The sequence below is a fragment of the Penaeus vannamei genome, chromosome 22 (genome assembly GCF_042767895.1).
Source record: "Penaeus vannamei isolate JL-2024 chromosome 22, ASM4276789v1, whole genome shotgun sequence".
Classification (NCBI taxonomy): Eukaryota; Metazoa; Arthropoda; class Malacostraca; order Decapoda; family Penaeidae; genus Penaeus; species Penaeus vannamei.
The window spans coordinates 32630922-32647401 of record NC_091570.1 but is presented as its reverse complement, the minus strand read 5'-3'; the positions used below and the strand labels follow the sequence as shown (position 1 = coordinate 32647401).

The 16480-nt window shown below is 48.7% G+C and overlaps 1 protein-coding gene across 1 annotated transcript in view; it reads right to left on the bottom strand.

The window, feature by feature from the left end:
* Window positions 1–15929: 15929 nt before the first annotated feature.
* LOC138865788 (CUB and sushi domain-containing protein 2-like) overlaps window positions 15930–16480 on the bottom strand; it is a 10701-nt gene continuing 10150 nt past the window's right edge. Inside the window, exon 12 of the mRNA XM_070137110.1 lies at window positions 15930–15989. Within this exon, the coding sequence (XP_069993211.1) occupies window positions 15930–15989 (60 nt within the window). The remainder of the gene's footprint in view (window positions 15990–16480) is intronic.

The window sequence follows — 16480 nt, the reverse complement described above, 5'->3', positions numbered from 1 at the left end:
TGGCATTTTGTCAAATACCACAACGTCGGCATATGCCGAAACCTGGCATTTTGTCAAATACCACAACGTCGGCATATGCCGAAACCTGGCATTTTGTCAAATATTACGTCGTCGGCATATGCCGAAACCTGGCATTTTGTCAAATACCACAACGTCGGCATATGCCGAAACCTGGCATTTTGTCAAATATTACGTCGTCGGCATATGCCGAAACCTGGCATTTTGTCAAATATTACGTCGTCGGCATATGCCGAAACCTGGCATTTTGTCAAATACCACAACGTCGGCATATGCCGAAACCTGGCATTTTGTCAAATACCACAACGTCGGCATATGCCGAAACCTGGCATTTTGTCAAATACCACAACGTCGGCATATGCCGAAACCTGGCATTTTGTCAAATACCACAACGTCGGCATATGCCGAAACCTGGCATTTTGTCAAATACCACAACGTCGGCATATGCCGAAACCTGGCATTTTGTCAAATATTACGTCGTCGGCATATGCCGAAACCTGGCATTTTGTCAAATACCACAACGTCGGCATATGCCGAAACCTGGCATTTTGTCAAATATTACGTCGTCGGCATATGCCGAAACCTGGCATTTTGTCAAATACCACGTCGTCGGCATATGCCGAAACCTGGCATTTTGTCAAATACCACGTCGTCGGCATATGCCGAAACCTGGCATTTTGTCAAATATTACGTCGTCGGCATATGCCGAAACCTGGCATTTTGTCAAATACCACGTCGTCGGCATATGCCGAAACCTGGCATTTTGTCAAATACCACGTCGTCGGCATATGCCGAAACCTGGCATTTTGTCAAATACCACAACGTCGGCATATGCCGAAACCTGGCATTTTGTCAAATACCACAACGTCGGCATATGCCGAAACCTGGCATTTTGTCAAACACCACAACGTCGGCATATGCCGAAACCTGGCATTTTGTCAAATATTACGTCGTCGGCATATGCCGAAACCTGGCATTTTGTCAAATACCACGTCGTCGGCATATGCCGAAACCTGGCATTTTGTCAAATACCACAACGTCGGCATATGCCGAAACCTGGCATTTTGTCAAATATTACGTCGTCGGCATATGCCGAAACCTGGCATTTTGTCAAATACCACGTCGTCGGCATATGCCGAAACCTGGCATTTTGTCAAACACCACAACGTCGGCATATGCCGAAACCTGGCATTTTGTCAAATATTACGTCGTCGGCATATGCCGAAACCTGGCATTTTGTCAAATACCACAACGTCGGCATATGCCGAAACCTGGCATTTTGTCAAATACCACAACGTCGGCATATGCCGAAACCTGGCATTTTGTCAAATACCACAACGTCGGCATATGCCGAAACCTGGCATTTTGTCAAATACCACAACGTCGGCATATGCCGAAACCTGGCATTTTGTCAAATACCACAACGTCGGCATATGCCGAAACCTGGCATTTTGTCAAATATTACGTCGTCGGCATATGCCGAAACCTGGCATTTTGTCAAATACCACAACGTCGGCATATGCCGAAACCTGGCATTTTGTCAAACACCACAACGTCGGCATATGCCGAAACCTGGCATTTTGTCAAACACCACGTCGTCGGCATATGCCGAAACCTGGCATTTTGTCAAATACCACAACGTCGGCATATGCCGAAACCTGGCATTTTGTCAAATACCACAACGTCGGCATATGCCGAAACCTGGCATTTTGTCAAATACCACAACGTCGGCATATGCCGAAACCTGGCATTTTGTCAAATACCACAACGTCGGCATATGCCGAAACCTGGCATTTTGTCAAACACCACAACGTCGGCATATGCCGAAACCTGGCATTTTGTCAAACACCACAACGTCGGCATATGCCGAAACCTGGCATTTTGTCAAATATTACGTCGTCGGCATATGCCGAAACCTGGCATTTTGTCAAATACCACAACGTCGGCATATGCCGAAACCTGGCATTTTGTCAAACACCACAACGTCGGCATATGCCGAAACCTGGCATTTTGTCAAACACCACAACGTCGGCATATGCCGAAACCTGGCATTTTGTCAAATACCACAACGTCGGCATATGCCGAAACCTGGCATTTTGTCAAACACCACAACGTCGGCATATGCCGAAACCTGGCATTTTGTCAAATACCACGTCGTCGGCATATGCCGAAACCTGGCATTTTGTCAAATACCACGTCGTCGGCATATGCCGAAACCTGGCATTTTGTCAAACACCACAACGTCGGCATATGCCGAAACCTGGCATTTTGTCAAACACCACAACGTCGGCATATGCCGAAACCTGGCATTTTGTCAAACACCACAACGTCGGCATATGCCGAAACCTGGCATTTTGTCAAATACCACGTCGTCGGCATATGCCGAAACCTGGCATTTTGTCAAACACCACAACGTCGGCATATGCCGAAACCTGGCATTTTGTCAAATACCACAACGTCGGCATATGCCGAAACCTGGCATTTTGTCAAACACCACAACGTCGGCATATGCCGAAACCTGGCATTTTGTCAAATACCACGTCGTCGGCATATGCCGAAACCTGGCATTTTGTCAAATACCACGTCGTCGGCATATGCCGAAACCTGGCATTTTGTCAAATACCACAACGTCGGCATATGCCGAAACCTGGCATTTTGTCAAATACCACGTCGTCGGCATATGCCGAAACCTGGCATTTTGTCAAATACCACGTCGTCGGCATATGCCGAAACCTGGCATTTTGTCAAACACCACAACGTCGGCATATGCCGAAACCTGGCATTTTGTCAAACACCACAACGTCGGCATATGCCGAAACCTGGCATTTTGTCAAACACCACAACGTCGGCATATGCCGAAACCTGGCATTTTGTCAAATACCACGTCGTCGGCATATGCCGAAACCTGGCATTTTGTCAAATACCACAACGTCGGCATATGCCGAAACCTGGCATTTTGTCAAATACCACGTCGTCGGCATATGCCGAAACCTGGCATTTTGTCAAACACCACAACGTCGGCATATGCCGAAACCTGGCATTTTGTCAAACACCACGTCGTCGGCATATGCCGAAACCTGGCATTTTGTCAAATACCACAACGTCGGCATATGCCGAAACCTGGCATTTTGTCAAATACCACAACGTCGGCATATGCCGAAACCTGGCATTTTGTCAAATACCACGTCGTCGGCATATGCCGAAACCTGGCATTTTGTCAAATATTACGTCGTCGGCATATGCCGAAACCTGGCATTTTGTCAAATATTACGTCGTCGGCATATGCCGAAACCTGGCATTTTGTCAAATACCACAACGTCGGCATATGCCGAAACCTGGCATTTTGTCAAATATTACGTCGTCGGCATATGCCGAAACCTGGCATTTTGTCAAATACCACAACGTCGGCATATGCCGAAACCTGGCATTTTGTCAAATACCACAACGTCGGCATATGCCGAAACCTGGCATTTTGTCAAATACCACGTCGTCGGCATATGCCGAAACCTGGCATTTTGTCAAACACCACAACGTCGGCATATGCCGAAACCTGGCATTTTGTCAAACACCACGTCGTCGGCATATGCCGAAACCTGGCATTTTGTCAAATACCACAACGTCGGCATATGCCGAAACCTGGCATTTTGTCAAATACCACAACGTCGGCATATGCCGAAACCTGGCATTTTGTCAAATACCACGTCGTCGGCATATGCCGAAACATGGGATTTTGTCAAATACCAAGACGTCGGCATATGCCCAAACCCAGCATTTTGTCAAATACCATAACGTAGGCATAAGCCGAAACCTAGCATTTTGTCAAATACCACGTCGTTGGCATATGCCGAAACCTGGCATTTTGTCAAATACCACGTCGTCGGCATATGCCGAAACCTGGCATTTTGTCAAATACCACGTCGTCGGCATATGCCGAAACCTGGCATTTTGTCAAATACCACGTCGTCGGCATATGCCGAAACCTGGCATTTTGTCAAATACCACGTCGTCGGCATATGCCGACGCCCGGCATTTTGTCAAATACCACGTCGTCGGCATATGCCGAAACCTGGCATTTTGTCAAATACCACAACGTCGGCATATGCCGAAACCTGGCATTTTGTCAAATACCACGTCGTCGGCATATGCCGAAACCTGGCATTTTGTCAAATACCACGTCGTCGGCATATGCCGAAACCTGGCATTTTGTCAAATACCACGTCGTCGGCATATGCCGAAACCTGGCATTTTGTCAAATACCACCTCGTCGGCATATGCCGAAACCTGGCATTTTGTCAAATATTACGTCGTCGGCATATGCCGAAACCTGGCATTTTGTCAAATACCACGTCGTCGGCATATGCCGAAACCTGGCATTTTGTCAAATACCACAACGTCGGCATATGCCGAAACCTGGCATTTTGTCAAATACCACGTCGTCGCCATATGCCGAAAGCTGGCATTTTGTCAAATACCACGTCGTCGGCATATGCCGACGCCCGGTATTTTGTCAAATACCACGTCGTCGGCATATGCCGAAACCTGGCATTTTGTCAAATACCACAACGTCGGCATATGCCGAAAGCTGACATTTTGTCAAATACCACGTCGTCGGCATATGCCGAAACCTGGCATTTTGTCAAATACCACGTCGTCGGCATATGCCGAAAGCTGGCATTTTGTCAAATACCACGTCGTCGGCATATGCCGACGCCCGGTATTTTGTCAAATACCACGTCGTCGGCATATGCCGAAACCTGGCATTTTGTCAAATACCACGTCGTCGGCATATGCCGAAACCTGGCATTTTGTCAAACACCACAACGTCGGCATATGCCGAAACCTGGCATTTTGTCAAATACCACGTCGTCGGCATATGCCGAAACCTGGCATTTTGTCAAATACCACGTCGTCGGCATATGCCGAAACCTGGCATTTTGTCAAATACCACGTCGTCGGCATATGCCGAAACCTGGCATTTTGTCAAATACCACGTCGTCGGCATATGCCGAAACCTGGCATTTTGTCAAATACCACAACGTCGGCATATGCCGACGCCCGGCATTTTGTCAAATACCACGTCGTCGGCATATGCCGAAACCTGGCATTTTGTCAAATACCACGTCGTCGGCATATGCCGAAACCTGGCATTTTGTCAAATACCACGTCGTCGGCATATGCCGAAACCTGGCATTTTGTCAAATACCACGTCGTCGGCATATGCCGAAACCTGGTTTTTTGTCAAATACCACGTCGTCGGCATATGCCGAAACCTGGCATTTTGTCAAATACCACGTCGTCGGCATATGCCGAAACCTGGCATTTTGTCAAATACCACGTCGTCGGCATATGCCGAAACCTGGCATTTTGTCAAATACCACGTCGTCGGCATATGCCGAAACCTGGCATTTTGTCAAATACCACGTCGTCGGCATATGCCGAAACCTGGCATTTTGTCAAATACCACGTCGTCGGCATATGCCGAAACCTGGCATTTTGTCAAATACTACGTCGTCGGCATATGCCGGCGCCCGGCATTTTGTAAAATGCCACGTCGTCGGCATATGCCGACGCCCGGTATTTTGTCAAATACCACGTCGTCGGCATATGCCGAAACCTGGCATTTTGTCAAATACCACGTCGTCGGCATATGCCGAAAGCTGACATTTTGTCAAATACCACGTCGTCGGCATATGCCGAAACCTGGCATTTTGTCAAATACCACGTCGTCGGCATATGCCGAAAATGCCACGTCGTCGGCATATGCCGACGCCCGGTATTTTGTCAAATACCACGTCGTCGGCATATGACGAAACCTGGCATTTTGTCAAATACCACGTCGTCGGCATATGCCGAAAGCTGACATTTTGTCAAATACCACGTCGTCGGCATATGCCGAAACTGGCATTTTGTCAAATACCACGTCGTCGGCATATGCCGAAAGCTGGCATTTTGTCAAATACCACGTCGTCGGCATATGCCGAAACCTGGCATTTTGTCAAATACCACGTCGTCGGCATATGCCGAAACCTGGCATTTTGTCAAATACCACAACGCCGGCATATGCCGAAAGCTGGCATTTTGCCAAATACCACGTCGTCGGCATATGCCGAAACCTGGCATTTTGTCAAATACCACGTCGTCGGCATATGCCGAAACCTGGCATTTTGTCAAATACTACGTCGTCGGCATATGCCGAAACCTGGCATTTTGTCAAATACCACGTCGTCGGCATATGCCGAAACCTGGCATTTTGTCAAATACCACAACGTCGGCATATGCCGAAACCTGGCATTTTGTCAAATACCACGTCGTCGGCATATGCCGAAACCTGGCATTTTGTCAAATACCACGTCGTCGGCATATGCCGAAACCTGGCATTTTGTCAAATACCACGTCGTCGGCATATGCCGAAACCTGGCATTTTGTCAAATACCACGTCGTCGGCATATGCCGAAACCTGGCATTTTGTCAAATACCACGTCGTCGGCATATGCCGAAACCTGGCATTTTGTCAAATACCACGTCGTCGGCATATGCCGAAACCTGGCATTTTGTCAAATACCACGTCGTCGGCATATGCCGAAACCTGGCATTTTGTCAAATACCACGTCGTCGGCATATGCCGAAACCTGGCATTTTGTCAAATACCACGTCGTCGGCATATGCCGAAACCTGGCATTTTGTCAAATACCACGTCGTCGGCATATGCCGAAACCTGGCATTTTGTCAAATACCACGTCGTCGGCATATGCCGAAACCTGGCATTTTGTCAAATACCACGTCGTCGGCATATGCCGAAACCTGGCATTTTGTCAAATACCACGTCGTCGGCATATGCCGAAACCTGGCATTTTGTCAAATACCACGTCGTCGGCATATGCCGAAACCTGGCATTTTGTCAAATACCACAACCTCAGCATAGGCCGAAACCTGGCATTTTGTCAAATACCACGTCGTCGGCATATGCCGAAACCTGGCATTTTGTCAAATACCACGTCGTCGGCATATGCCGAAACCTGGCATTTTGTCAAATACCACGTCGTCGGCATATGCCGAAACCTGGCATTTTGTCAAATACCACGTCGTCGGCATATGCCGAAACCTGGCATTTTGTCAAATACCACGTCGTCGGCATATGCCGAAACCTGGCATTTTGTCAAATACCACGTCGTCGGCATATGCCGAAACCTGGCATTTTGTCAAATACCACGTCGTCGGCATATGCCGAAACCTGGCATTTTGTCAAATACCACAACGTCGGCATATGCCGACGCCCGGCATTTTGTCAAATACCACGTCGTCGGCATATGCCGAAACCTGGCATTTTGTCAAATACCACGTCGTCGGCATATGCCGAAACCTGGCATTTTGTCAAATACCACGTCGTCGGCATATGCCGAAACCTGGCATTTTGTCAAATACCACGTCGTCGGCATATGCCGAAACCTGGCATTTTGTCAAATACCACGTCGTCGGCATATGCCGAAACCTGGCATTTTGTCAAATACCACGTCGTCGGCATATGCCGACGCCCGGCATTTTGTCAAATACCACGTCGTCGGCATATGCCGAAACCTGGCATTTTGTCAAATACCACGTCGTCGGCATATGCGGCATTTTGTCAAATACCATGTCGTCGGCATATGCCAACGCCTGGCATTTTGTCAAATACCACGTCGTCGGCATATGCCGAAACCTGGCATTTTGTCAAATACCACGTGGTCGGCATATGCTGACGCCCGGCATTTTGTCAAATACCACGTCGTCGGCATATGCCGAAACCTGGCATTTTGTCAAATACCACGTGGTCGGCATATGCTGACGCCCGGCATTTTGTCAAATACCACGTCGTCGGCATATGCCGAAACCTGGCATTTTGTCAAATACCACGTCGTCGGCATATGCCGAAACCTGGCATTTTGTCAAATACCACGTCGTCGGCATATGCCGACGCCCGGCATTTTGTCAAATACCACGTCGTCGGCATATGCCGAAACCTGGCATTTTGTCAAATACCACGTCGTCGGCATATGCCGAAACCTGGCATTTTGTCAAATACCACGTCGTCGGCATATGCCGAAACCTGGCATTTTGTCAAATACCACAACGTCGGCATATGCCGACGCCCGGCATTTTGTCAAATACCACGTCGTCGGCATATGCCGACGCCCGGCATTTTGTCAAATACCACGTCGTCGGCATATGCCGAAACCTGGCATTTTGTCAAATACCACGTCGTCGGCATATGCCGACGCCCGGCATTTTGTCAAATACCACGTCGTCGGCATATGCCGAAACCTGGCATTTTGTCAAATACCACGTCGTCGGCATATGCCGAAACCTGGCATTTTGTCAAATACCACGTCGTCGGCATATGCCGACGCCCGGCATTTTGTCAAATACCACGTCGTCGGCATATGCCGAAACCTGGCATTTTGTCAAATACCACGTCGTCGGCATATGCCGAAACCTGGCATTTTGTCAAATACCACAACGTCGGCATATGCCGACGCCCGGCATTTTGTCAAATACCACGTCGTCGGCATATGCCGAAACCTGGCATTTTGTCAAATACCACGTCGTCGGCATATGCCGAAACCTGGCATTTTGTCAAATACCACGTCGTCGGCATATGCCGAAACCTGGCATTTTGTCAAATACCACGTCGTCGGCATATGCCGAAACCTGGCATTTTGTCAAATACCACGTCGTCGGCATATGCCGAAACCTGGCATTTTGTCAAATACCACGTCGTCGGCATATGCCGAAACCTGGCATTTTGTCAAATACCACGTCGTCGGCATATGCCGAAACCTGGCATTTTGTCAAATACCACGTCGTCGGCATATGCCGACGCCCGGCATTTTGTCAAATACCACGTCGTCGGCATATGCCGAAACCTGGCATTTTGTCAAATACCACGTCGTCGGCATATGCCGAAACCTGGCATTTTGTCAAATACCACGTCGTCGGCATATGCCGACGCCCGGCATTTTGTCAAATACCACGTCGTCGGCATATGCCGAAACCTGGCATTTTGTCAAATACCACGTCGTCGGCATATGCCGAAACCTGGCATTTTGTCAAATACCACGTCGTCGGCATATGCCGACGCCCGGCATTTTGTCAAATACCACGTCGTCGGCATATGCCGAAACCTGGCATTTTGTCAAATACCACGTCGTCGGCATATGCCGAAACCTGGCATTTTGTCAAATACCACGTCGTCGGCATATGCCGACGCCCGGCATTTTGTCAAATACCACGTCGTCGGCATATGCCGAAACCTGGCATTTTGTCAAATACCACGTCGTCGGCATATGCCGAAACCTGGCATTTTGTCAAATACCACGTCGTCGGCATATGCCGAAACCTGGCATTTTGTCAAACACCACAACGTCGGCATATGCCGAAACCTGGCATTTTGTCAAATACCACGTCGTCGGCATATGCCGAAACCTGGCATTTTGTCAAATACCACGTCGTCGGCATATGCCGACGCCCGGCATTTTGTCAAATACCACGTCGTCGGCATATGCCGAAACCTGGCATTTTGTCAAATACCACGTCGTCGGCATATGCCGACGCCCGGCATTTTGTCAAATACCACGTCGTCGGCATATGCCGAAACCTGGCATTTTGTCAAATACCACGTCGTCGGCATATGCCGAAACCTGGCATTTTGTCAAATACCACGTCGTCGGCATATGCCGACGCCCGGCATTTTGTCAAATACCACGTCGTCGGCATATGCCGAAACCTGGCATTTTGTCAAATACCACGTCGTCGGCATATGCCGAAACCTGGCATTTTGTCAAATACCACGTCGTCGGCATATGCCGAAACCTGGCATTTTGTCAAATACCACGTCGTCGGCATATGCCGACGCCCGGCATTTTGTCAAATACCACGTCGTCGGCATATGCCGAAACCTGGCATTTTGTCAAATACCACGTCGTCGGCATATGCCGAAACCTGGCATTTTGTCAAATACCACGTCGTCGGCATATGCCGACGCCCGGCATTTTGTCAAATACCACGTCGTCGGCATATGCCGAAACTGGCATTTTGTCAAATACCACGTCGTCGGCATATGCCGAAACTGGCATTTGGCAAATACCACGTCGTCGGCATATGCCGAAACCTGGCATTTTGTAAAATGCCACATCGTCGGCATATGCCGACGCCCGGCATTTTGTCAAATACCACGTCGTCGGCATATGCCGAAACCTGGCATTTTGTCAAATACCACGTCGTCGGCATATGCCGACGCCCGGCATTTTGTCAAATACCACGTCGTCGGCATATGCCGAAACTGGCATTTTGTCAAATACCACGTCGTCGGCATATGCCGAAACCTGGCATTTTGTCAAATACCACGTCGTCGGCATATGCCGACGCCCGGCATTTTGTCAAATACCACGTCGTCGGCATATGCCGAAACCTGGCATTTTGTCAAATACCACGTCGTCGGCATATGCCGAAACCTGGCATTTTGTCAAATACCACGTCGTCGGCATATGCCGAAACCTGGCATTTTGTCAAATACCACAACGTCGGCATATGCCGACGCCCGTCATTTTGTCAAATACCACGTCGTCGGCATATGCCGAAACCTGGCATTTTGTCAAATACCACGTCGTCGGCATATGCCGACGCCCGGCATTTTGTCAAATACCACGTCGTCGGCATATGCCGAAACCTGGCATTTTGTCAAATACCACGTCGTCGGCATATGCCGAAACCTGGCATTTTGTCAAATACCACGTCGTCGGCATATGCCGACGCCCGGCATTTTGTCAAATACCACGTCGTCGGCATATGCCGAAACCTGGCATTTTGTCAAATACCACGTCGTCGGCATATGCCGAAACCTGGCATTTTGTCAAATACCACGTCGTCGGCATATGCCGAAACCTGGCATTTTGTCAAATACCACGTCGTCGGCATATGCCGACGCCCGGCATTTTGTCAAATACCACGTCGTCGGCATATGCCGAAACCTGGCATTTTGTCAAATACCACGTCGTCGGCATATGCCGACGCCCGGCATTTTGTCAAATACCACGTCGTCGGCATATGCCGAAACCTGGCATTTTGTCAAATACCACGTCGTCGGCATATGCCGAAACCTGGCATTTTGTCAAATACCACGTCGTCGGCATATGCCGACGCCCGGCATTTTGTCAAATACCACGTCGTCGGCATATGCCGAAACCTGGCATTTTGTCAAATACCACGTCGTCGGCATATGCCGAAACCTGGCATTTTGTCAAATACCACGTCGTCGGCATATGCCGAAACCTGGCATTTTGTCAAATACCACGTCGTCGGCATATGCCGACGCCCGGCATTTTGTCAAATACCACGTCGTCGGCATATGCCGAAACCTGGCATTTTGTCAAATACCACGTCGTCGGCATATGCCGAAACCTGGCATTTTGTCAAATACCACGTCGTCGGCATATGCCGAAACCTGGCATTTTGTCAAATACCACGTCGTCGGCATATGCCGAAACCTGGCATTTTGTCAAATACCACGTCGTCGGCATATGCCGAAACCTGGCATTTTGTCAAATACCACGTCGTCGGCATATGCCGACGCCCGGCATTTTGTCAAATACCACGTCGTCGGCATATGCCGAAACCTGGCATTTTGTCAAATACCACGTCGTCGGCATATGCCGACGCCCGGCATTTTGTCAAATACCACGTCGTCGGCATATGCCGAAACCTGGCATTTTGTCAAATACCACGTCGTCGGCATATGCCGAAACCTGGCATTTTGTCAAATACCACGTCGTCGGCATATGCCGAAACCTGGCATTTTGTCAAATACCACGTCGTCGGCATATGCCGACGCCCGGCATTTTGTCAAATACCACGTCGTCGGCATATGCCGAAACCTGGCATTTTGTCAAATACCACGTCGTCGGCATATGCCGACGCCCGGCATTTTGTCAAATACCACGTCGTCGGCATATGCCGAAACCTGGCATTTTGTCAAATACCACGTGGTCGGCATATGCTGACGCCCGGCATTTTGTCAAATACCACGTCGTCGGCATATGCCGAAACCTGGCATTTTGTCAAATACCACGTCGTCGGCATATGCCGACGCCCGGCATTTTGTCAAATACCACGTCGTCGGCATATGCCGAAACCTGGCATTTTGTCAAATACCACGTCGTCGGCATATGCCGAAACCTGGCATTTTGTCAAATACCACGTCGTCGGCATATGCCGAAACCTGGCATTTTGTCAAATACCACGTCGTCGGCATATGCCGACGCCCGGCATTTTGTCAAATACCACGTCGTCGGCATATGCCGAAACCTGGCATTTTGTCAAATACCACGTCGTCGGCATATGCCGAAACCTGGCATTTTGTCAAATACCACGTCGTCGGCATATGCCGAAACCTGGCATTTTGTCAAATACCACGTCGTCGGCATATGCCGAAACCTGGCATTTTGTCAAATACCACGTCGTCGGCATATGCCGAAACCTGGCATTTTGTCAAATACCACGTCGTCGGCATATGCCGACGCCCGGCATTTTGTCAAATACCACGTCGTCGGCATATGCCGAAACCTGGCATTTTGTCAAATACCACGTCGTCGGCATATGCCGAAACCTGGCATTTTGTCAAATACCACGTCGTCGGCATATGCCGAAACCTGGCATTTTGTCAAATACCACGTCGTCGGCATATGCCGACGCCCGGCATTTTGTCAAATACCACGTCGTCGGCATATGCCGAAACCTGGCATTTTGTCAAATACCACGTCGTCGGCATATGCCGACGCCCGGCATTTTGTCAAATACCACGTCGTCGGCATATGCCGAAACCTGGCATTTTGTCAAATACCACGTCGTCGGCATATGCCGACGCCCGGCATTTTGTCAAATACCACGTCGTCGGCATATGCCGACGCCCGGCATTTTGTCAAATACCACGTCGTCGGCATATGCCGACGCCCGGCATTTTGTCAAATACCACGTCGTCGGCATATGCCGACGCCCGGCATTTTGTCAAATACCACGTCGTCGGCATATGCCGAAACCTGGCATTTTGTCAAATACCACGTCGTCGGCATATGCCGACGCCCGGCATTTTGTCAAATACCACGTCGTCGGCATATGCCGAAACCTGGCATTTTGTCAAATACCACGTCGTCGGCATATGCCGACGCCCGGCATTTTGTCAAATACCACGTCGTCGGCATATGCCGAAACCTGGCATTTTGTCAAATACCACGTCGTCGGCATATGCCGAAACCTGGCATTTTGTCAAATACCACGTCGTCGGCATATGCCGAAACCTGGCATTTTGTCAAATACCACGTCGTCGGCATATGCCGACGCCCGGCATTTTGTCAAATACCACGTCGTCGGCATATGCCGAAACCTGGCATTTTGTCAAATACCACGTCGTCGGCATATGCCGAAACCTGGCATTTTGTCAAATACCACGTCGTCGGCATATGCCGACGCCCGGCATTTTGTCAAATACCACGTCGTCGGCATATGCCGACGCCCGGCATTTTGTCAAATACCACGTCGTCGGCATATGCCGACGCCCGGCATTTTGTCAAATACCACGTCGTCGGCATATGCCGAAACCTGGCATTTTGTCAAATACCACGTCGTCGGCATATGCCGACGCCCGGCATTTTGTCAAATACCACGTCGTCGGCATATGCCGAAACCTGGCATTTTGTCAAATACCACGTCGTCGGCATATGCCGACGCCCGGCATTTTGTCAAATACCACGTCGTCGGCATATGCCGAAACCTGGCATTTTGTCAAATACCACGTCGTCGGCATATGCCGACGCCCGGCATTTTGTCAAATACCACGTCGTCGGCATATGCCGAAACCTGGCATTTTGTCAAATACCACGTCGTCGGCATATGCCGACGCCCGGCATTTTGTCAAATACCACGTCGTCGGCATATGCCGAAACTGGCATTTTGTCAAATACCACGTCGTCGGCATATGCCGAAACCTGGCATTTTGTCAAATACCACGTCGTCGGCATATGCCGAAACCTGGCATTTTGTCAAATACCACGTCGTCGGCATATGCCGACGCCCGGCATTTTGTCAAATACCACGTCGTCGGCATATGCCGAAACCTGGCATTTTGTCAAATACCACGTCGTCGGCATATGCCGAAACCTGGCATTTTGTCAAATACCACGTCGTCGGCATATGCCGAAACCTGGCATTTTGTCAAATACCACGTCGTCGGCATATGCCGACGCCCGGCATTTTGTCAAATACCACGTCGTCGGCATATGCCGACGCCCGGCATTTTGTCAAATACCACGTCGTCGGCATATGCCGAAACCTGGCATTTTGTCAAATACCACGTCGTCGGCATATGCCGAAACCTGGCATTTTGTCAAATACCACGTCGTCGGCATATGCCGAAACCTGGCATTTTGTCAAATACCACGTCGTCGGCATATGCCGAAACCTGGCATTTTGTCAAATACCACGTCGTCGGCATATGCCGACGCCCGGCATTTTGTCAAATACCACGTCGTCGGCATATGCCGAAACCTGGCATTTTGTCAAATACCACGTCGTCGGCATATGCCGAAACCTGGCATTTTGTCAAATACCACGTCGTCGGCATATGCCGAAACCTGGCATTTTGTCAAATACCACGTCGTCGGCATATGCCGAAACCTGGCATTTTGTCAAATACCACGTCGTCGGCATATGCCGAAACCTGGCATTTTGTCAAATACCACGTCGTCGGCATATGCCGAAACCTGGCATTTTGTCAAATACCACGTCGTCGGCATATGCCGAAACCTGGCATTTTGTCAAATACCACGTCGTCGGCATATGCCGAAACCTGGCATTTTGTCAAATACCACGTCGTCGGCATATGCCGACGCCCGGCATTTTGTCAAATACCACGTCGTCGGCATATGCCGAAACCTGGCATTTTGTCAAATACCACGTCGTCGGCATATGCCGAAACCTGGCATTTTGTCAAATGCCACGTTGTCGGCATATTCCGACGCCCGGCATTTTGTCAAATTCCATGTCGTCGGCATATGCCGACGCCCGGCATTTGGTCCAATATCATGACGTCAGATTTTGCCAACATCTGGCATTTGATCTAACCCTAACACTACATCGATATATGGCGACGCTCGGCATTTGGTCCAATACCACGTCATATTCTGCTAACACCTGGTATTGGGACCATCACCACGACGTCGGCTTATGCCGACGCCTGGCATTTCGCCCAATACCACGACGTTAGTAAATTTCTTTTCTAAAAGATATTCCACCACGGAATAAGTAAAAAGAATAATTTAAAGAAATTACTAAAACATAAAGTAAAGATAAAATAATTTATGAAAATAAATAATTCACTAAAATTTGAACATTGAAAGGTACTAAGGACAAAACTAAAAGGCTTTAATTGCAGTTTTAAATGTTTAATGCTGACATGATTTGCTGTTAACAAACTAACAGTTAAAGACTTAACCTGACGGAAAATACCTTCTATCAGTCTATCCTATAGACTGACATGCACTCTCCTCGGATAAAACCACACTAACCAACACGGGAAACCCTCGAGTTATTGGTCAGATACACCTTTCTTCATCAACACCCTATCCTATTGTTTCTCACCTTCTTCCACTTGTCTCTTACTTTACGTACATAATACTCGTTCCTAGACGGATTAACCAGGTGCTGGCAGCGCTGCCAGGCGGATATCTCGAGTGGATACGTTAATAAGGGTTGGATTCACTACAGGTATAAGCCGACGCCTGGCATTTGGTCCAATACCACGACGTCAGATTCTGCCAAGGCCGGCATTTGGTCCAATACCATGACGTCGTCATAAGCCGACGCCCGGCATTTAGTCGAATACCACATCAGATTCTGCCAACACCTGGCATTTGGTCCATTACCACGTCGTCAGATTCTGCCAACACCTGGCATTTGGTCCATTACCACGTCGTCAGATTCTGCCAACACCTGGCATTTGGTCCATTACCACGACGTCGGCATAAGCTGACGTCTTGATAAAGATTCATTGGATGGAATTGGAAGATGTATTGACACACACACACACACACACACATATAGAGAGAGATATATAGAGAAAAAAAAGGAATAGAAAGAGGCTATTTTCGTGTGTTGAAATGTGTTGGAGATGAAATATAAACCAGAAAATTCGTGTTCAAATAAAGGAAAATAACTTGCTCTTCTTAAGTCATCAGTATATTATTTACGGTAGATAATAGAAGAAGGAAGGAGAACTACTTTCCTTGTATTTCGTAAAACTTCTTATCATTACTTTCCTTTATAAGATCAGCTTCGTAGTTCTGGTTCCGTGTGTTTAAGAGTCTCATTTTCTCTGTATTTCCCCCCAGAGACAGGCAGATGTAGGTCTTTCATTTTGAACTTTTGTTATTTGGAATAC